This window comes from Crotalus tigris, unplaced genomic scaffold, assembly GCF_016545835.1.
Source record: "Crotalus tigris isolate CLP2741 ecotype Arizona unplaced genomic scaffold, ASM1654583v1 scf7180000017667.1391209, whole genome shotgun sequence".
NCBI classification, from domain to species: domain Eukaryota; kingdom Metazoa; phylum Chordata; class Lepidosauria; order Squamata; family Viperidae; genus Crotalus; species Crotalus tigris.
The window spans coordinates 326,586-350,291 of record NW_024096553.1 but is presented as its reverse complement, the minus strand read 5'-3'; the positions used below and the strand labels follow the sequence as shown (position 1 = coordinate 350,291).

Here is a 23,706-nt window from a genome sequence, read left to right as displayed (position 1 = left end):
GGGTGGAAGGCCAGTGGGCGCAGGGAGGATTGCTGGCGCGAGTGGGGCCCGGCGGGTGCCTTACCTCCCTTGGGCTGGGCCAGCTGGTGGCCCAGCCGGTGGTTGGCCTGCGCCGTCTCTGCCGCTTGCCAGCTACGCTTCAGCCGGCGCTCCCGGCCAGGGAAAAGTCCTCAACTTATGACTGGTTGGGTAGTCCTCGACTTACGACTGGTTACTTACACGGCATTAAAAAGGTTGAGAACCCCTGGTCTAAGGAGAAGTGTGGGGGAGACTTCTATAGAAAGAAACTCAGAGAAGATTTTGCTTTAGGAATGAGTTGCATATGTGGAAGCCTGCAACATGGCATTGTTGATAATCTCTTCATTGTTTAATTGTTGTTTGTACAATGGTTCTTCCTATCCATTCTGATTCCTGGCAAGTACCCAAGACAACATCCGGTAAGGAATTTCAAACCTTGTAAGACGTTTATGACAAGTGCCTCAATTTGAATGGCGATTGTTGTAGTTTTCTAATGTGGATAATAAAAGTTCTGTATCTGCGAGTGTCTGTCATGGATAATCAAAAGGGGGGGTTATTTCCAAATTGCCCTCTTAATTAACCCTCATATTGTGGTTTTTGTTCTCAACTAACATTAAATCCTTTCCACTCTTTTGATTACAAAACCGCATTAATTTTCCACTCTGTTTTGTCACTTTTCTTAGTTCTACTCTCCTAACAAGATTGTGATGAGAAAATTCGGAGGAAGGGCGCTATATTGCTAGGGGACAACTATTGAGAGAAAGTCTCCCAATTATGAGAGAGACCCATAAAGTCTTTCAATTATGAGAGAGACCCATAAAGTCTCTCTCATAATTGAGAGAAAGTCTCCGTCCTTTTTTTTTCCTACAGTCAGTCACCATCCTGGCTGTTTGCAACCTGAGAAAAATTCCCAGCTAGGATCACACAGACCTAAAATCCACCCTGCCACTTCTGTTTCCCTGTTGTGTCACGTGGAAGCCAATTCAGTTTTAATTGCTTTTGAACTTCAGCCATGCCTTGGTTGCGCAACCAGTGCCCTTAGCCTCTTTCACCTCCTCCTCGTCCGTCCTCTTCTCACACTCCTCTACAGTGGTGTTCTCGTTTCGGTTGCCAGCAGCTTTTTCGTCCCACAAAAAAGGACTTGGTGGCTTCACAGTTTCCTTGGGAAGCGTTCGAGGGAGTTCCTGATGTACACGGGAACCCAGGTGTCTCCCCTGGGGCACAATGCAATGCTTCATGAAGCAGCCCAAACGCAGCAAATCGCAAGAAATTCTGCTCGTGGAAGAGAGTCGCAAAGTAGCCGCTCTGAATGGGCAAAGGCTGGGTAAGACTCGCCAGCTGCCTTGGATCCTGGGCGGTGGCTGGTTATCTCAGGTCACTTTTAAGTCAACAGCCTCAAAGTCAGATTTTAATCTTGCAAAGATTGTTTTCCTTCTTTGAAGCCAGTGGTCGCTGGGATTTGGGACCCACCATCTGTGAAGGTAGTCGTGATTGTGGTTGTTGTCGGTCAGAAACAACCAAGAGGAACTCTCGGTCACCTGAATGTTCCTGCGAGTGGGCTGCAGTGTTTGTTTGACTTCATGCAGTACCCAAATAGTTGGTGTGATTGTGGCTGTGTTGAATGAAGAATTGTTCTGATCTAATAATGGCCTGAAAAGGAGACAGGAAATCTCAGTTTCCTTTGTGTGTGTGTGTGTGTGTGTGTGTGTGTGTGTGTGTGTGTGTGGAACGGAGGGGGTAGTTGAGATTGTTGTGAATCTCATTGCTTTGCTGGGTTGATTTTGTGTTTTCTGGTCTTCTTTGTGATGATGTTTAGAAAAACAAGGGCAAAAGGTTTCCTGTGCTGCAGATTTTGCACCCTTTGCTGTAAACGTATCTGCATAATTTTGGTTTATAAGAAGTTATGTTGGAAGAATATGAAGGTAAAGATTTCTTCCAACTGAGTTGGAGAGTTCACAGATATGTAGTTTTCTTGGCAGTTGTATGGATGTAGATGGCAGTTATCTTTTTCTGGAATAAGTACATATATTGATTTACAGTTTACCTAATGCCCTTGGGATTTCTGAGTGGGCTCCCATCCAAATACTAAATCAGGCCTGATTCTTCTTATCTTTTGGTGACTGACAATATTAACTATGTGTTAAATTACCAAAACATCTTGGGGCTCTGACTTTTTGTTAGTTTTTTTTTAAAAGAGAAAAATGAGCTTCATTTGGGAGAAAATTTTTGAATTTATTTAAGGAACTTATTACAATCCTTTCGCTCAACTGGAGCCCTGGGAAAAGCAACCTTTTTTCTTAAGTGGGCAAAAGAAACATTTTCAACTGGTGGATCCCAAATAAAGCTCCCTATAACCTATGGTGCAAAAGTCAGTGGGTGGGGATAATGGGAAGTGTAGTCTAGCCATCTGGAAAGCAAGATGTCGTTGTTGATTGGGTGGGAAATTAAAACAATTTCAAAGTTTGCCAAGAAGACATGGCTAATTCTTGAAGCTGTTGTTTCTCAGTAGTCCTGGAAAACATCCTGATTTATCCTACATTAGGGCTGTATTCTTACACACAGCATGTTCAGCTAAGATTTGCTTAATTGTGCTTTATGGAATAAGCCATAATTGGCTGGATTTACCTAGCTGCTCTAAACCACGATTTATACCTCCAAAAGATTAGTATGGTGAATGCCAGCTTGGAATCTGCCTACGGTAGCTGCAAAGCAGATACAGAATCCTCTGGAGGAAAGTTTGTCAACTTTAAGATAGGTGGACTTCAACACCTAGAATTCCCTAGTCAACGTGCGTGGAATTCAACATTCCCCAGCTAGATTTAGCATGCTGGCTGGGGAATTCTGGGAATTGAAGTCCGCTGGTCTTAAAATGGCTAAGGTTGCAACATATGATTACAGTTTCTTGCATCTGCTTTTCTCAATTGCAGCTTGAAGATGTTGCCTTTTTACTGGTTGCTTAAAAAAGTCCACTCCAGGCACCACTCTGCCAATAGACACGTAGCTAATGCAGGGCACAAGATGACTCGTGTGGGGAGGATGTCATCATGTAAATTCTGCAAAATGCATACTTGCACCAGACATTGTGATACAAGTACATAATTAGGACATTTGCATAAATACACCATGGGTGAGCTTAGAGGCATGTTGCTGTCATTGTGTTTAGCTACAGATGTTTCTGCAATGCTGAGAATTTACAGTTGGCCCTGGGCATGCTGAGCAGTTGCCTGTTCTTTCCACATGATCACATAGGTGGATCCAACCTCTAGAACAGTGGTTCTCAACCTTTTTAATGCTGCGACCCCTCAACCTTTTTAATGCTGCGAGTCGAGGACTACTCAACCGGTCGTAAGTCAAGGACTACTCAACTGGTGCAGCACCGTTTGCAGAATGGGACTTTTGGCAGGCTCAGCAGGGCAGAGACAGCCTGGACAATTCCTATTGGCTTTTGAAAGCCAATAGAATTAGACTATTCAAGAGAGTCTATTCTATTGGCTTTCAAAAGCCAATAGAATAAAAGGGAGTAGCACAGCTAAGGAAAAGGGGGGACAAAATGGCGGACTGCGTTGTTTGGTGACCCCCGTGAAATGGTCGTTCGACCCCAAATGGGGTCCCGGCCCACAGGTTGAGAACCACCACTCTAGAAAGACCTTGACCTGATGGCTTTTTTTAAAAAGACAACTTTTTTGGATCCCACCAATCCTCTAGTTCTTTACTGCTGGCAGATGTTCTGTTTTCTGGGCCAAAAGTTGTGTGCAAAATGGCAAGTCTCTTCTAGACAAGGTAGACTTGAGTTAATATGGGTGCTTCACAGAATAACAGAACAGAATAACAGAATTGCAGAGTTGGAAGGGACCTTGGAGATCTTCTAGTCCAACCCTCTGCTCAGGCAGAAAAACCTATATCATTTCAGATAAATGGCTGTCACAATCTTTTCTTAAAAATCTCCAGTGATGGAGCATTCACAAATTCTGAAGGCAAGTCGTTCCACTGATTAATGGTTCTCATTGTCAGGAAATTTCTCCTTAGTTCTAGGTTGCTTTTCTCCTTAATTAGTTTCCATCCATTGTTTCTTGTCTTGCATTCTGGTGCTTTGGAGAACAGGTTGATCCCCCTTCTTTATGGCAATCCCTTCAATATTGGAACACTGCTATCATGTCACCCCTCATCCTTCTTTTCCAGTCTGGATTTGGGTTGGGCTTGGGGATTGGAACATGCTCCAAGAAGAATTGACTTCTGGGTCACCTGAAAGAGATGATCTCCAAAGATGTGGTCTTCTTTGACAGCTCAGTTCCAGAAACTGTGCAAAAGAGAAGTTCTCAGCATAGGAATCCAACAGAAACTACCATCCTGTTTTGTATTGCACAAACCCACCACATAAATGATACCAGTGATGTAATTTGCATTCAGTTGTGTCATGATCCATCTATCATACAGTTGTCACGCCTTTGAAATTACCCAGTTTAGGAAATCCATTTCCCAAGACCTCTACTTTAATCAGATGAACTATTGAAACAGAAACTTGCAAAACTGATTTCTCTCTTCTCTTCCTCTTATATCTGTTCTTGTCTCAAAGCATAATTCTCCACCATTTTTTGCTGTAAAACCTTCTCAGAAGTTTCTCTGGGGTCACATCTATGGCTCTCAAAACAATGTAAATATTTAGCATCGTGTCATGACATGCATGATGTCACTTGCTCCTTTGTTGCCTATGGAGATTCTCAATCATCCAGGTCATGGTTGCCCCAAAGGTGCTTTAGTCCCAAAGGAGGCAACTGGACTTTCTTGTTTTGCCTTGAAGATGTTTCACTTCTCATCCAAGAAGCTTCTTCAGCTCTGACTGCATAGTGGGAATGGAAGGATCTATATTCCTTTCAGACAGCTGGTCATTTGCATTCTTTTAGAGAGTTGCTGAGGCCACTTGGAGGTATACCTGTATCCTCAAGTCAACTGAGTAGTGCAACTATGTATGGAGCCTTCTTGGCTGCAGGATGTTTTCTGCCCTGTCTCCCTTCACTGTTGAAAACAGGTACAAGCTGTTGGGGATGTAACTGTGTTGTCTGCGCCTCAAACTGAAGCGCAAATGGCTCCTGTAGCCTAAAATGTTTTCTGGAAATCCTTTTCTCCCACACCACTTGAAGGATGTTCATCCCAAAATGCATAGGTAAATGTCTATGGAGATTCTCAGTCATGCAGAACATGGTTTCTCCTATGTGGTGCCCAGGTTGCTCAATATCATGGCAATGGTCTACTTGAGTTGTACAAAGATCTTGTAGAACTTTCCTTCCAAATTGCATCTGTAAACTGCTTAGAGAGAACATCTGTGCTGATGATGCCCATGTCTACCTGTCATTGTGAGACATCTTCCTGTCCTGTCAGGTGAGACAGTGGAATGTTTTGAAGATGTGTCTTGACTGAGTTATTCAACACCAACATCTTTCTGGTTATGTTATTATAAAAAAAGTTTTTATTTTTCATTTATCAATTACATAAACAACAAAGAAAAAAATTCACATTTGACAAAATAAAATAAATACACATAGGTGTAGCTTGCCCACCCCCCCCAAACTGCATCCGCCCTTTCTAACACTCTCCCTTACTTCCCTCCTCTTTCTCACCTCCCCTCACCTCTCTCTCCCCTCCCCCTCTCCTCTCACCATCCTACTTCCTCCCTAACCTTTCTCCTCCACTCTCATCCCTCTTCGGATACAGTGCCGGGAAATGCCCAAGCAACATCTCTCTCATAAGTTATCCCATCTATTATCTTACTTTAATCCTATTGTCTAACCTACTTACCCACCTACCTCCAACCCCCCTCCCCCCACTCCCCAGAACACCCCCCCACCCCCAACCCCCCCTCCCCCCACTTCCCAGAGCTTGGCACAGGATTTTCAAACATATTAAACAAAATCTACTTAACTTTAACTAATACAAACTGAATCTAACTAAACCTATCCAACTATACAAATAACAAAATCAATAACTTACTTTAACTCAGATACGAAACAAATTTAAACAACAAATTCAAACAAATTAAAAAAATTAAACCAAAAATTATTCATAATCAACTATAAAAATCAAATACAAAGCGAATTAAACAATTCCAAATTTAAACCAAAAATTATTCATAATCAAAACGATACTTTTAATCATATCTATTCTAATCATAATTTATCCATTAAATCCCATATTTATTCTTCATATAATTTATCCACCTTCTCCACACCGAGATGTATATTTCTTTTAAACAATATAAACTTGGCTCTTAACTCTTTCCCCCCAATATCTTGTCAATATCTTGTTGACAAGATAAATATTCTCCAGAATACCCTGTCCCTAACCTGGCATCTAAAGCCTTAAACCCATCAATGCTCTGATTGAGACTATCCACCTTGGTGCTGGTTGTCTTCTCTTTCCTCCCAACTTTCTCAGTATTACAGACTAATTATGTGTCAGGGAATTGCACAGCAGGTGTCCAAATGGAGTCAGAAAGACTGACACAAACTTGTAGTTTTATATAAATATATTTATCATCTATATTTACAACAAACAAGATAATCAGGTACATCACTACATCATGAGGTAAATCACAGAACAGCATACAGAACACACAGAAGAAAAAGGCGGGAAAAAAGAGAAACTCCCCCTTTATACCCAGCAACCAATTATAGCGTAGATTGCCTCACGCAGAAGCCTTCAGTTTCCAATCAATCAGCTACAGCTGTGTTCTGGCCCATTGTACGCTTTACTCTTCCAACTATTACATTAAATATCTTACCATTAATCTGGATCTGGATTTTTTTTTTGGGTGATTAATTATGTTCCATCAAGTGACCACCTAGATCTTCTCCAGGTTGATCTGTCCCCAACTTGGTCTTTGAGATCTTCCAATAGTGCATTCATAGCCAACCTTTTTATTTTATTTTTTATTTTTTTTTGAACAGTTGGACTTTGTCTTTTATTGTTTTTTATCTATATATGAAATACAAAGAGAAGCAGAAATGGGAAATTGGGAGAAGGAAAAAAGAGAGAGGAAAAAGAAAATGTGAGGAACAAAGGAAAAAAAGAAAAAAAAAGCATTGACTTTCAACTTTTTTAGCACAGTACAAAACAAAAACACTCCAGTCTCAACTTTTTGCTTTTGCACATTAGTATAATAACAAATCTAATAGATAAAACCAAAGTCATTTTTTTTCATCTAAACCATAAAATCCAGAAATGATATCCAAATGAAAAACATACTTAAATATATTCTCCTCTTTGAATAAAACAATCAGTTTAACCATTTCTGCTTTATCTTCCTTGCTGTGGTAATAATGTATTTTTATTTGCATCTAATAAACTTTGTAAACTATCACCATTTATACCAGTGATGGTGAACCTCTTAGAGACTGAGTGCCCAAACTGCAACCCAAAACCCACTTATGCATCATCGAGTGCCGAGTGGTGTGGCCCATTGGGTGGGCATGGCCCGTTGGGTAGGCGTGGCTCCAGTGGTAACGGCAGATTGGGTGGGACTAAAAAGTTCAATCAATCAATTCCAACCTTGCAAGATCTTTTTTTTTCCCGCAAGAAGTTGAAATTGACTGATTGAACCTTTTTTTTTTTGCGCACAGCAGCAGAGGCCTAAAGCAAAAAGGTTTTATAAAACCCAGTTGAAGGCCTAGGACTGGGGCGACGGTGCGCGTGCCCACAGAGAGGGCTCTGAGTGCCGCTTCTGGCACCTGTGCCATAGGCTCGCCACCACTGATTTATACTAGCAAAGTTCACTGTATTTTTTCAGATTCTTTGATCTTACAGGGAAAAATAGCCATAGCCAACCTGAGTCAATTTACTTTGCTGCAGATTGTCCTTTTTTGTTTCCTTCTACCTTTCCTTTATTTAGAATTTTTCAAGGAACTGGGGTTTTGCATTGATATACTGATTCATTTATGTTCCATCAAATCAATTTCAACTCTTAATGACCACATAGATGGTCCTATTCCAGATGATCTGGCCCCAATTTGGTCCTTGAGAATAGAATAACAGAATAACAAAGTTGGAAGGGATCTTGGAGATCTTCTATCTAGTCAAACCCCCTGCTCAAGCAGGAGACCCTAATTCCACTACAGAGACGTGGTTGTCCAATCTCTTCTTGGAAACCATCAGTGATGGAGCATCCACAACTTCTGGAGATAATCTGTTTCATTGATTAATTGTTCTAGCTGCCAGGAAATTTCTCCTTAGTTCTAAGTTGCTTCTCTGTTTGATTAGTTTCCATCCGTTTGTTCTTTGTCCTGCCTTCAGGTGCTCTGGGGAATAGCTTGACTCCCTCTTCTTTGTTGCTTTTTGTCCTGCCTTCAGGTGCTCTGGAGAATAGGTTGACCCCTTCTTCTTTGTGGCAGCCCCTCAAATATTGGAACACTGCCATCATGTCTTTTTTCCCACTAGATTAGACATACCCAATTTTTGCAACCGTTCTTCATATGTTTTATCCTCCAGCCCCCTAATCATCCTTCTTGCTCTTCTCTCCACTCTTTCCAGACTCTCAACCTCTTTTTTATATTGTGGTGACCAAAAATAGATGCAGTATTCCAAGTGTGGCCTTAGTAAGACTTTGTAAAATGGTAGTAAAACTTTACACAATCCTGATTCTATTAATGCAGCCTAGCATTGCATCGGCTTTTTTGGCTGATCTTGGTAGCTGGGCCTTTAACAGCCACCTGAAATCTAGCTGTTACATAATACATATTGCTCCATGGGCAGCTAATAGCTTTCCATGGGTCAAACTTTTGCTAAAGCAGAAATGCAAAACGGAGTGATTTTTGAATGATATTGAAGAATTGGTTTCATCATTTTCAACTGATGGGCTTGCTGGCTGCTGATGGAAGGAGAAATTCCAGAAGATCTGAAACGCCATCTATTCCCCAGAGAGTAACAAGCCCAGATGGCTTGCTTGTTTTTTGCTTGGCTAGTTGACAATCTTAGTTTGCTTATTTCCCAGAACCGTTGGCCATGGTAATAGTAATATTAGTTGAAGTTATATAAAGAATTGCACTTAAGGTTACTTGTTCTATAATAGCTAAATGAAACCTCCATGAAGGAGAATATTTGTAGGATTGACATGAGTGGTCTTCATTGCTCTTTCAGCTTTGTTGTTTGCTTGCAGACATTTTATGACCCAGCTAGGTAACATTATCAGATCTAGAAGGGAGTGCTCTCCGTTTATATAAATAACATCGGTTATACTTCACATTGTTTTGGGAATGGTCTTTCCATCTCACCTTTTCCAGCTGACCATCAGAACTTTAAATCTAGGTCATAAGTACCCTCAGGCAAGTAAGTCATAACTCTGAATTGTTGGAAAGTGATGGACTACTGTATAAAGAGTAATTTTCTGTAGTTTTCTATGTTCAAAGATAGTGTGAAAGGGAACCGATCTCGTTGGACTTATGGGAGGAAATTTGGACTAGAAATGTTAAATTTACGCAGGCCCAGAATTTGAGGGAAATTTTTTACAAAATGTTTTATAGATGGCATTTGGATCCTAAAAAGTTGTCTTGTATGTACCCGAACCTGCAACCTAAATGTTGGAGATGTGGTTGCTTGGATGCAACCTATTTTCATGTTTGGTGGACTTGTAAAGTTATTAAAACCTTCTGGATTATGATTTGGTGGAACATTCAAAAGGTTTTTAAAAGAAAGATTAAGTTTACTCCCCAACTGTTTCTTTTGGGAATTTTTGTGGATTTTAATGTTAAAGAAACTATTTTAATGTTGAATTTAATAACAGCAGCAAGATTACTGGTGGGTCAATATTGGAAGAAGGATACTCTGCCTTCTTTAGAAGAATGGGTATTTAAGGTTTCTAATTTAGCAGAAATGGCTAAAAATTCTGCTTATTTAAAGGACCATTCACAAGAGAGATATTTTAATGTATGGAGAAGATGGATAGAATATGTTCAGAAGAAATATGGAACTACAAAGTTTCACTTATTCTATGAGTAATGATTTTGTTTATAAACTTATGATGTCAAAGTTTGAAGAGAGTTAAGGGTTTTTATGATTTTGTTCATTGTATAATTAGTAAACTTAAATAGATTATGTTTGATATATTTGCGTAATCCTGTATTTTGCTCTGGGAAGTCGGGGGGGTGGAGGGAGGGGGGTGGGGGGGATGGGTTGAAGTTTAAGTAGTTCAGATAAAGTAGAAATAGTCTTATTGTATATAATATTAATGTTTTAATTTTGAGAGAGGAACTGCTCGGGCATTTCCCCTGGACCACATCAAGAGGGAGAAGAAGAAGGTGAGAAGTAAGTAGGAAGGTGGCGGTGAAGGAGGAGAGGGGGTGAGTGAAGAAAAAGATGGAAAGAAGTAAGTTGGTTTGAGGTGGGATGCGGTTTGGGGGGAAATGGGCAGGCAAGACCGAATGTGGTGTGTATCAATTTGTTTTATTTTTTATCTGAAGTATTTGTAAGATTGTTATGTATTGTAAAGTTGAAAATAAAAATTTTTACAAAAAAAAAAAAGATAGTGTGAAAGGGCAGTGGATTTACAGTGTAGAGTCTGAGAGGTGTTCTGGAGTCCTCGGCTGCATCAACAGAGGGACAGAATCAAGAGAGGAACCTTGGTGTCCTAATGGACAATCACTTAAATATAAGCAGCCCAAAAAGCTAATACAATCCTTGTAAATAAACAGAGGCATAGAATCAAAATCACATGAAGTGTTAGTACCATTTTACAAGGCCTTGGTAAAGCCACACTTGGAATACTGCATCCAGTTTTGATCATCACAATGTAAAAAAGATGTTGAGACTAGAAACAGAGAAGAGCAACAAAGATGATTAGGGGACTGGAGGTTAAAGCATATAAGGAACGGCTGCTGGAATTGGGGATGTCTATAGTTTAATGAAGAGAAGGACGAGGGGGGACATGATAGCAGTCTTCCAATATCTCAGGGGCTGCCACAAAGAAGAGAGAGTCAAGCTATTTTCCAAAGCACCTGAAAGCAGGATGAGAAGCAACGGATGGAAACTAATCAAGGAGAGAAGCAACCTAAAACTAAAGAGAAATTTCCTGACAATTAGAACAACTAACCAGTGGAACAACTTGCTTCCAGAAGTTGTGCATGCTCCAACACTGGAGGTTTTCAAGAAGAGAGTGGGTAACATTTGTCTGGAATGGTATAGGATGTCTTGCTTGAACAGGGGGGTTGGACTAGAAGACCTCCAATGTCCCTTCCAACTCTGTTATTCTGTTAAATCATCAGGAATGGCACTATTGCAATCCAAGGTTTGTGTGTGTGTGGGGGGGGTGAGACTTGCATGTGACCCTAAAAAGCTTTAAATGCAACTCATAAATGCCCTAAGAGAGCTGCTAGCAAATGACATCTTTAATGTCACCAGTGAGGAAAATAATTATGTACAGAGTACAGTAATGTCAACTGTACTGAATTACTTCCAAGGTAAAATTAGATGAATCATACATTGTTTTGTTCTGACTCTTTTCCCACTCATTTAGTCAAGGTAAATTTTTTCTTTTTTGGTGGGTGGAGATGCATATGTATTTTTCTCGGGAGAAACACAGAGGTTGTTTACTACAGGTGGTCCTTGACTTACAACAGTTCATTTAGTGACCGTTCAAAGTTACAATAGCACTGAAAAAGTGATTTAGCAGCCGTTGCAGCATTTCCCCATGGTCATCTGATCAAAATTCAGATGCTTGGCAGTGTCCTGGGATCATGTGGTCACTTTTTGTGGCCATCTGACAAGCAAAGTGAATAGGGGAGCCAGATTCACTTAACAATCATGTCACTAACTTAAGAACTGCACTGATGCACTTCATACCTGTGGGAAGAAAGGTTGTAAAATGGGGGGGGATTCACTTAACAATTGACTCACTTAGCAACAATAATTTGGGTTCAATTGCAGTCATAAGTCAAGGACTGACAATATAGCCTTTCTCTGGAATATTGCATCATCTACCTCTCTAATCTACAGCCTCAGGGATTGTCCTGTGGTCTCCTTTTCAAATGCTAATATGTTCCACTCCCTAATCCTTCAGTAGGTCCTGACAGGGCAGGGGGTAGGCCACCTTGGTTCTTTTATGACTGGTGGACTTCAACTCCCAGAATTCCTGAGCCAGCCATGCTGAGGGGAAAGGGAGAGGTTTCTAAACTGAGCCATGCTGGCTCAGGAATTCTGGGAGTTGAAGTCCATGAGTCATAAAGCGGCCTAGGCCTAGGCCAGAGGTAGGCCACCTTGGCTCTTTTATGACTGATGGACTTCAACTCCCAGAATTCCTGAGCCAGCCATGCTGATGGAAAAGGGAGACGTTTCCAAGCTGAGCCATGCTGGCTCAGGAATTCTGGGAGTTGAAGTCCATGAGTCATAAAGCGGCCTAGGCCTAGGCTAGAGGTAGGCCACCTTGGCTCTTTTATGACTCATGGACTTCAACTCCCAGAATAGCTGGCTCAGGAATTGTGGGAATTGAAGTCCATGAGTCATAAAAGAGCCAAGGTTGCCTACCCCTGTGTCAGGGAAAGAATTAAAAACTTGTCAAGTGAAACTACTTCCAGGTGGCTTCCTAAAGCAGTTGGCTCTAGTTTTCTCCTGTTTTTCACCTTTGCTGATGTAGGATTTCCCGAAGGATCAAGTACTAACCAAGTCTGATCCCTTTTCAAGCTCACCCAAGGTTGCAGATGTGTCCCCTTCTGCTTGCAAACGCCTCAAATAAGCACACAGGATGTTTTCTCTGTAAACTATCTGGGTAGGAATGTCTTTCCCCATTTAAATGGGGCTGATGGAAAGCTGAAAGCAAGTTTTTGAGATAAAGCTGCTGCGTTAAGCATTTAGGAACAACTATTTTTTTTAAAAAAAAGTTCAGAGTTTTATTTTTGACCAGATAAAAAGTACGTATACAAGTAATCCTTAATTTATAACCCCTTGTTTAGTGACTGTTTGAAGTTGTAACAGCACTGCAAAAAGTGACTTATGACTATTTCTTACACAATTGTTGCAGCATCCCATGGTCACGTGGTCAAAATTCGGACGCTTGCAAGCTGACCTGTATTTATGATAGTTGTGGTGTCCCTGATCCCCTTTTGCGACCTTCTGACAAGCAAAGTCAATGGGGAAGCCTGATTCACTTAACAACCATGTCACTAACTTAACAACTGCAGTGATTCACGTAACAACTGCGGCAAAAAAAGATTGCAAAATGAAGCAAAACTCACTTAGCAACTGTCTTAGCAATGGAAATTTTGGGGCCAGTTGTAAGTATAAGTCAAGCATTATCTTTAAAAACACAGAGATAGTGAACCTGTCAGAGATAGTCCTTGATTTGCAACCACAATTCAATCAATCAAAATAGAGCTGGAAGGGACCTTGGAGGTCTTCTAGTCTAACCCCCTGCTCAGGCAGGATACCCTATACCAGGAGTAGGCAACCTTGACTCTTTTATGACTCATGGACTTCAACTCCCAGAATTCCTGAGCCAGCCATGCTGAGGGGAAAGGGAGAGGTTTCCAAGCTGAGCCATGCTGGCTCAGGAATTCTGGGAGTTGAAGTCCATGAGTCATAAAAGAGCCAAGATTGCCTACCCCTGCATTAGACCATTTCAGACAAATGGCTATCCAGTCCCTTCTTAAAAGCCTCCAGTGATAGAACACCCACAACTTCTGAAGGCAAGCTATTCCATAGGTTAATTCAGTGGTTCTCAACCTTTTTAATGCTGCAACCTCCAACCGGTCGTAAGTTGAGGACTACTCAACCGGTCGTAAGTTGAGGACTACTCAACTGGTGCAGCACCGTTTGCAGAATGGGACTTTTGGCGGGCTCAGCAGGGCAGAGACAGCCTGGACAATTCCTATTGGCTTTTGAAAGCCAATAGAATTAGACTCTATTCAAGAGAGTCTATTCTATTGGCTTTCAAAAGCCAATAGAATAACAGGGAGTAGCACAGCGAAGGAAAAGGGGGAAAAAATGGCGGACTGCGTTGTTTGGCGACCCCCGTGAAATGGTCGTTCGACCCCAAATGGGGTCCCGACCCACAGGTGGAGAACCACTGGGTTAATTGTTCTAATTGTCAGAAAAATTCTCTTTACCGGTACTTTCAGGTTGTTTCTCTCCTTGATGAGTTTCCATCCATTGTTTCTTGTCTTGCCTTCTGGGGCTTTGGAGAATAGGCTGACCCCTTCCTTCTTGTGGCAGTCTCTGAAATACTGGAATACTGCAATTGGGACCAAAATTTCCATGGCTAAGCAAGGTGGATAATAATAATAATAATAATGATGATGATGATGCTGATGATGATGATGATAATGATGATGATGATGATTGGAAGGTAGTGAACTTGATAGAGGTAGTCCTTGATTTGCAATCACAATTCAGTCAGAATAGAGCTGGAACGGACCTTGGAGGTCATCTTGTCCAACCCTTTGCTCAGGCAGGAAACCCTATATACCAGTGATGGCGAACCTTTTAGAGACCGAGTGCCCAAATTGCAACCCAAAACCCACTTATGCATGGTCGGGTGGCAGGTGGGTGTGGCCCATTGAGTGGGTGTGGCCCATTGGGTGGGCGTGGCTGCGGTGGTAACAGCAGACTGGGTGGGACTAAAAAGTTCAGTCAATCAATTCCAACTTTGCAAGATATTTTTTTCCCGCAAGAAGTTGAAATTGACTGATTGATTGAACCTTTTTTTTTTGTACACGGCGGCGGAGGCCTAAAGTGAAAAGGTTTTATAAAACCCAGCTGAAGGTCTAGGACTGAGGCGACGGCGCGCATGCCCACAGAGAGGGCTCTGAGTGCTGCCTCTGGCACCCGTGCCATAGATTCGCCACCACAGCTATATAACATTTCAGACAAATGATTTTCTTAAAAACTTCCGTTGCTGGAGCATTCACAACTTCTGGAGGCAGGTTAAGTGAGCCATACTTAATTTTATTGTTAAGCAAATGGTCATTAAGCGGATCTGGTTCCTCCATTGAGGAAGATTTCAAATGCCAATCACGTAACCCTGGGACTGCTGCAGCCATGTAAAATGCACGCTGGTTGCCAAGCACCATGGGGATGCTACAGTGGTCATAAGGGCGAGTTCTGTTCGCAAGTCGCCTTTTCCAGTGCCGTTGTAACTCTGAATGGTCACTAAAACATTGGTTGCAAGTCAGGAGTTAGCATGCCTCATATGTGGAAAGGAAGACCAGTATGCTGATTGTCACGTTGCTACTCCTCAGGTTTACAAGACGACCATGACCTCAAGTTCCTGCTACGGGGAAGTCACCTCTTGAAAGTCAAGTCCACGTCCTGGAGGAGAGAGAGATTTTACAAGCTACAGGAAGATTGTAAGACCATATGGCAGGAATCCAAGAAAATGCTTCGATCCCCGGAGTCACAGCTTTGTAAGTATCTGGCTGTTGTTCTCTCAGTAAACCACCTGTAGTGGAGTTTTCAAAAGACAGCTGGACTGTTTTTTCCTTGAAGAAGACATTTTACTTCTCATCTGAGAAGCTTCATCAGTTCTAGCGGGGTAGTGGGTGGCGAAGCAAGGGTTATATTTCTTTTTAGTCATCTTGTTGTTAGCGCTCTCTCTGAGAGCCATTGAGGCCCGGGGGGGGGGTGGTTATCTGCGCCCTCTATCCTATCAGAACCTATTCTTCTATTCCCCATGAAGCTTCTTGGATGAGAAGCGAAACTTCTTGAAGGAAAAAAAAAGTCCAGCTGTCTTTTGAAAATGAGACAGCTATGACCTGGATGACTGAGAATCTCCATAGACTAGGGGTAGGCCACCTTGGTTCTTTTATGACTGGTGGACTTCAACTCCCAGAATTCCTGAGCCAGCCATGCTGAGGGGAAGAAGAGGTTTCCATGCTGAGCCATGCTGGCTCAGGAATTCTGGGAGTTGAAATCCACAAGTCATAAAAGAGCCAAGGTTACCTACCCCTGCCATAGACATAGTGGAGTTGTTTATACTCCACTTCCCTGCTCATTTGTACCATCCATAGTTTACATCCAAACTGTCATTAGATCAATAATTTGAAGGGAGAATTGGTTTCAAGTTTCAAAGTAATACTCTCTGGTTTGTGCAAACTATGGGAACCAGTAACTAGGGACCGCTTCATTATTTCCAAATTCTTTATTTTTAAGATCCAAGTTAACACAGTGGTATCTTGCCACTCAACTGCTTTGAAACTCATTAGATTTGATGACGTGAAAATTTTGTCCTGTTGTTCTTTGTTTGGCCCTCCACGCACAAGCTAGAACTTGTTGATGTCAGCTGCCTTGTGACTCAGTACATTATTCCTTATGGGAAAAAATTGTGTGGTATTCATTATTTTTAATATTCATTGCACCTGCTGGAACCAATTAACAATGAGTACCAAGGTACCACTATATACTTACAAAAATAAGATAAGATAAAGATAAGATAAAGATAGATAAAGATAAAGATAGGATAGGATAGGATAAGATACGGTAAGGTAAGGTAAGGTAAGGTAAGGTAAGGATAGGACAGGACAGGACAAGACAACCTTTTTGTCATTTTTTTACTGTGGGCACAACGACACACATCAAAAATGAAATTTAATTGCCCGCTCTCAAAGTGAACACATGACGCACATCTAAACATACTATATACAACATATACATACTATATCCAACATATGTATAGACCTACACCCCTACATATACATAACAAATAAATATTAAATGCTGTCGATCTTGAATATATAATGGAAGGAGGAAGCGTGAGAGTTCACAAGGTTAATGCTGTATGGAATGAAACTATGGCTGAATCTGGATGTTCTGCTTCGGATACCACAAAGCCCCCTCCCAGAAGGTAACAAGGAAAACAGGTCATGAAGAGGGTGTGTAGTGTCCCAGATAATCTTGCGGACCCTGCTCAAGCAACGCTTCTGAGCTATGTCTTGGATGGGAGGGAGGGAACGGCCAATGATCTTTTCTGCCGTCCTCACCACTCTCTGCACCGCTTTCCTGTCTAAAGCAGTGACTTAAACTGCAATTCTGTGAGTGAGAACAATAAAGTAAAAACAAGTAAAACTATAAAAAACAAACAAATTCAAAACCTCTGAAAAAATGCAATTAAGAATATAGCTTTACTCTGAGCTCCAGCTTTTGGGCTGTCTTAAAGTGAGATACATTTATGGTTCAATCAATTATCTGGAGGCCACCTAATTCCAAACAGTGATAATCAATACATATACTTCTCACTTAACAATCACAGTAGGGACCAGAAACTCCACTGCTAAATGTGAAAGCCATGAAGTGTGACGTACAACATCATTCCTATTGGTCCCAGCTGCTGTTGTTAAGTGAGGACTTCACAAATTTGCAACCTCTGACTTCTTGCTGGCTTCCCCACTGACGTTGCTTTTTGGAAGCAGCTGGGAAGATTTAAGATTGTGACTGTGGGATGCTACGGTGCCATAATTGCAAGCCAGTTGCCAAGCCCCTGAATTGTCCCACTGTGGGGATGCTGCAATTGGTGCAAAGATGAGAACTCATTTTGACTCCCCCTCATTCGGTGCCATCATAATTTTGGACTGTGGCTGAACAAATGGTCACTAAACACTTTGAGAGGAAGCAACTAAATTTCGTTTTTAATATGTGCCATTGTGCCCAGAGGAAAAAAAATGACAATAATCTGTTTGTCCAGTGGTTCTCAACCTTTCTAATGCCACGACCCCATAATACAGTTCCCCATGTTGTGGTGACCCCCAACCACTTATACATCACCGGGTGCCAGGGGCATGGCCAAAGAAAAGGGGGAAAAAATGGCAGACAGCCTTGTTTGGCGACCCCCGTGAAATGGTCGTTTGACCCCAAATGGGGTCCCGACCCACAGGTTGAGAACCACTGTGTTTGTCTGTCTGTCTGTCTATCTATCTATCTATCTATCTATCTATCTATCTATCTATCTATCTATCTATCTTTATTTATTTATTTCTCTATCTACTTAAATCCATCCATCCACCCGTCTATCTATCTATCTATCTATCTATCTATCTATCTATCTATCTATCTATCTACATCTGTCTGTCTGTCTATCTGTCTATCTATCTATCTATCTATCTATCTATCTATCTATCTATCTATCTATCTATCTATCTATCTATCTCTTTATCTATCTACTTAAATCTATCCGTCCGTCCATCGGTCTGTCCATCTCTCTCTCTCTCTCTCTCTCTGTCTATCTATCTATCTATCTATCTATCTATCTATCTATCTATCTATCTATCTATCTATCTATCTGAATCTAAATGATGACCACCTGCTTAAGTAAAGAAGGGAATCATGTGTAGATAAATGCAGTAATGTGTCTTCTATTGCCACGTGCTGCTACAATGAATTCCTCTCAGGAACACAGAAGAGTTCCAAAGCTTACAAAATCAAAAGTTATATCCCTTGCGAAGATGTGCAAAATGTTTCAAAAAATATTATGAATTATAGGAGAACCTTCACTATAAAAATTTAAGATTGAACAATTACTTGTGGTAACCTTACCATGAGCTGACCTAGTATAGGCAGTCCTCGACTTAACGATCACAACTGAGATCTATTGCTAAGCAAATTTCTATTGCTAAGCAAAACATTTGTTGAATTTTGTTCCATTTTGTGACCTTGCTTACCACAATTGTTAAATTAATAACTGCAGTTGTTAAGCCAGTAACACCGTTGTTAAGTGAATCTGGCTTCCCCACGCTTATAAGGGAGTCACAAATGATTACCGCATGACCCGGGACACTGCAATTGTCATAAATACAAGCCAGTTGCCAACTATCTGAATTTTGATTACGTAACCGCACAAGTGGTGCAATAGTCGTAAGTGTGAAAAATTGTCATAGGTCACTTTTTCAGCACTGTAAGTTTGAATGATCACTAAATGAATGGTCGTAAGTTGAAGACTACCTGTATTGATAAATTCTGATTTTCTAAGAAGATTCTTAGAATCAATAGAAAAGATGACAAATTTCCAATCTTTTTCTGTTACCAGTGCCTTTTAATATAACTAGTGTCTTTTATTCTACCTCAGTGGTGGCGAACCTATGGTACGGGTGCCAGAGGCGGCACTCAGAGCCCCCTCTGTGGGCACGCGTGCCGTCGCCCCAGTCCTAGGCCTTCAGCTGGGTTTTATAAAACCTTTTTGCTTTAGGCCTCTGCCGCTGTGTTCTGACTGAATGGTGGAGGATGGAAGTGGAAGCCTCAACGACTCTCAGAAAGAGGACTAACAACCAGATGACTGCAAGGAATATAAGTGCTTCCTTCCTCTTCTATTCAGCCAGAACTGAAGAAACCTCTTGGATGAGAAGCGAAACATCTTCAGGGAAAAACAAAGGAAGTCCACTTGCCTCTTGAAAAAGCACCTTTGGGGACAACCATGACTTGGATGACTGAGAATTTCCACAGAATAAAGAAAGAATATTATTTGTCCCCCTACATTATTAAGGACGATGCATGATTGAAAATGAATAGGCAGCTTAACTCAGCCAGGCTCTACTTTGTGACAGAAATCTAATAGCTCGTGTAACAAACTGTATTGTGGTTTGAGTGGCTGCCAGCCCTACGATGGGGTGGAGAGAGTCAAATGAAGTAGTTCCAAATAAGCCTTGAAGGGATGTAAAAATAATGTTATTTAAATTTGCACAACGTATTTATTTAATTATTGGCATTCAGCCATTTGCTGTGTGCTGCATAATTGAGCAGTGATTGATCAAAAATGGATTGCCCTGTCAAATACAATTTGTAGACGCAGTTAAGTTGAGAAAAAAATATATAGATAGATAAGTAGATAGATGGGAACATTACAATCCTCAAAAGAGCATTCTTTTTCTTTTCAAACTAATCAAGGAGAGAATGAACCTAAAACTAAGGAAAAATTTCCTAACGGAACAAATAATCAGTGGAAAGGCTTATCTCCAGAAGCTGTGTGTTCTCCATCACTGGAGGTTTTTAAGAAGAGACTGGACAATCATTTCTCTGAAATAGCACAGGGCAAACATGTCAAACACAAGGCCCGGGGGCCGGATGCGGCCCGTGAAGTGGTTTCCTGTGGCCCGTGAAGCCATCCTGGAAACAGTGAGGGAACGGCCCCCGCTGCCTTGGCCCTGGCCCAGGCCGGCCGGGAGCCAATGTACAATTTTGTGGTGGCCATCTATGCTGAAACCCATTCAGTCTTAGCTTCACAAGGCCGTCCAGAAACAATGAGGAACCAGCCCCTGCTGTGTGCATGCTTGGGAGGTGTCACCCTTTGTGAGGAATGACAAAATGGACCATGCCTTGGTGCTTGCCCCCGTCCCACCCCCTTCTGCCAGAGACCCTCAGATCTGTCCCACGCCTGCCCAGGCCCCCACAGGCACCCTTCACGCGAACGATGTAGAGCTGGCCACGCCCACTCAGTAGGCCACACCCACTCCATCCATGCCCACCCAGTAGGCTGCACCCACCCTGGCCCCACACCCCCAGCCCCCCGAGGGCAACCACAATACTGATGCAGCCCTCAATGAAATTGAATTTGACACCCCTAGCATAGGGCTTCCTGCTTCAGCAGCAGTTTGGACTAGAAGATCTCCAGGGTCCCTTCCAATTCTGTTATTCTGAGTTCATTTTGTTTTAAGTGGAGGTATAACTGAATACAGGTAGTTCTTGACTTATAACAGTTGATTTAGTGAACGTTCAAAGTTACAACATCACTGAAAAAAGTGACATAATATGACTGTTTCTCACACTTACAACCATTACAGCATCTCTTTGTGATCAAAATTTGGCAACTGGCTCATATTTATGATGGTTGCATGTCACATGATCCCCTTTTGCGACCTTCTAACAAACAAAATCAGTGGGGAATCCAGATTCACTTAACAACTCATATTTATGACGGTTGCATGTCACATGATCCCCTTTTGCAACCTTCTAACAAACAAAATCAATGGGGAATCCAGATTCACTTAACAACCTTGTTATTAACTTAACATGTGCAGTGATTCACTTAAGAACTGTGACAGGAAAAATGGGGCAAAACTCACTTAACAAATGTCTCACTTAGCAACAGGAACTTTGGGCTTAATTGTGATTGTAAGTCGAGGACTATCTGTATTCTTCAGTTAGAGACTTAAAAATATATTTAAAGTCATTGCATTCCATGTTCTCTCACCTGGCATTTTCTGAGTGTTTTGAGAATATTGAAATTTTTTAGCAGCCTTCCCATGTTTTTTCTCTGTATTTTTAAAATCCAGTCATGTAAATCTGACTTTACTTTCCTTGTTGATCCCAGCTTCCCCATTTATTAGTGATCAGCCTTCAAGGAAAACAAACTCAAAACCCAAGAACAAAGCAAATAAGGGTGTAACTTTGAAATAACAAGAAAAATCTTGCACATTTCCTGCATGTACCAGATGTAAGGCACCCTTGAGCCCGTCCTAGTCTGGTTTTTCAAGTATTTTGTAAAATTATTAATGTGCACAATTGTTTCTATTTGCCATTAATTCAAAGTGACTGCCAAAGTTAAGGAGATTTGCAAACAAATAATTCCAGATAATATGTTTCTCTAGGACTGTTTGATTTAGGCTGCAAAGTTCCACTGGACCACTAGAGGGCAGGAAAGAAACCCAGAAAATCTTAACAGTTTGCTGCCCTCTGCTGGTTATCTGGAGTTTTGCAAAACCAATTTTGTAACCCTTGTTTTCTCATATTACAGTAGACCTTAACTTACAATGATTCATTTGTTGAAGTTTCAAAGCTGAAACATAAAAATATGACTTACAATCAGTCCTCGCACTTATGACCATTTTAGCATTCTCATGGTGACATGGTCAAAATTCAAGCATAGGGCAGCCAGCATGCATTTATGATGATTGCAGCATCCTGTGGTCATGTGATCAGCATTTGTGATCTTTCCATTTGGTTTCCAATGAACAAAGTCGATGGGGAAACCTGGATTCATTTAACAACCACGTAATTCACTTAACAACTGCAATGATTCATCCAATAACCAAAAAAGTCGTAAAATCAGGCATGATCACTTAACAACTACCTTGCTTAGCAATGGAATTTTTAATCCCAGTTGTGGTCGTAAGTCAAGGACTTACGAAAGTTCATGAACATTTTGCAATCTACCTGTACATCAAAGGCATCAGAATGTTAGCTTCTTTTTTTCAAGGTCCCTATCATTTGTTTATTAAATTTATTGGCCACCCATGTTGCCACAGTCTATGCTTCTAGAACAGTATTTCTTAACCTGGGCCACTTGAAGATGTGTGGACTTCAACTCCCAGAATTCCCCAGCCAGGATGTTGGTTTGAGAATTCTGGGAGTTGAAGTCCACACATCTTCAAGTGGCTCAAATTGAGAAACACTGCTTCAGATAATAGATTGGGAAGGTGACTCTTGAATATTAAGGTTTTTATAACTTTAGCTTTCAGTATTATTATCTACACGTCAACCTGTATTGTGTATCTTGGAAAAAGACAAAGCAAATAAACTTCCAAACAAGTTTATTTAGCAGTGAATTTAAATGCTTTAAAACTTCAATGTCTTCTAGTCAGGAATAATCTTTGCAAATCTTTGTCTTACTAGAGCTCAATCTTTCTTCCTTAGTCCCTGTTCTTAACGTGTCACAATTTTTTTATTTTTGCATTTTTGAAATTCTTGGTATTATTGGGTTTGTGTGAACTTGCGTATTTGGAATGTTTTTTCTCCCTTTTATCTCTTGCCTCTGAATCTTCCTGGGTTGAAAAACTCTAGTTTTGTTAACTACAATGTCCAGAAAGGATCAGTTTGTCTAGTCAGTGACAAAAATGTCCACTTTGAAAAGGCTAGAGGCCCTGGTAAATATCACAAAGATTAATTATCACATGATTGCTTCCCCAATTAATAATCTGACCATGTTCTGTTTTGCAAATCCCCTTCCTTTCTTTTGCAAAATAATTCTTCATGGAATGTACAGGTAGTCCTCAACTTATGACCACAATTGAACCCAAAATTTATGTTGTTAAATGAGAATTTGTTGTGAATTTTGCCCCACTTTGCAATATTTCTTGCCACTGTTGCTAAGTGAATCACTGCAGTTGTTATGCCAGTAACCTGGTTGTTAAGTGAATCTGGCTTCCTCCATTGACTTTTTCTGGTCAGGACGCAAAAAGTGATCACATGACTCCGGGACACTGCAATCGTCATAAATACGAGTCAGTTGCCAAGCATCTGAATTTTGATTACGTGACCATGGTGGTGCTGCAGATGTCATAACTGTGAAAAACGGTCATAAGTCACTTTTTTCAGTGTTGTTGTAACTTCAAATGTACATTAAACGAACTGTTGTAAGTTGAGAACTACCTGTAGATCAGTGGTTCTCAACCTTTTTAATGCCGTGACCCCCAACCGGTCGTAAGTCAAGGACTATTCAACCGGTCGTAAGTCGAGGACTACTCAACTGGTGCAGCACCGTTTGCAGAATGGGACTTTTGGCGGGCTCAGCAGGGCAGAGACAACCTGGACAACTCCTATTGGCTTTTGAAAGCCAATAGAATTAGACTCTATTCAAGAGAGTCTATTCTACTAGCTTTCAAAAGCCAATAGAATAAAAGGGAGGAGCACAGCTAAGGAAAAGGGGGAAAAAATGGTGGACTACATTGGTTGGCGACCCCCGTGAAATGGTCGTTCGACCCCAAATGGGGTCCCGACCCACAGGTTGAGGACCAC

General features: G+C 41.2%; 1 protein-coding gene across 2 annotated transcripts in view; it reads left to right on the top strand.

Annotated features, from left to right (window-relative positions):
• PLCD1 (phospholipase C delta 1) overlaps positions 1-23,706 on the top strand; it is an 88,063-nt gene that overhangs the window by 21,619 nt on the left and 42,738 nt on the right. Inside the window, exons 1-2 of one of the 2 annotated variants that reach the window (XM_039337000.1) lie at positions 1,061-1,342; positions 15,231-15,395. In XM_039337000.1, coding sequence (XP_039192934.1) covers positions 1,243-1,342; positions 15,231-15,395 — 265 coding nt within the window. In that variant the 5' untranslated portion in view covers positions 1,061-1,242. Of the gene's footprint in view, positions 1-1,060; positions 1,343-15,230; positions 15,396-23,706 lie in introns of those variants that run through there. The other variant, XM_039337001.1, reaches the window with a different exon arrangement.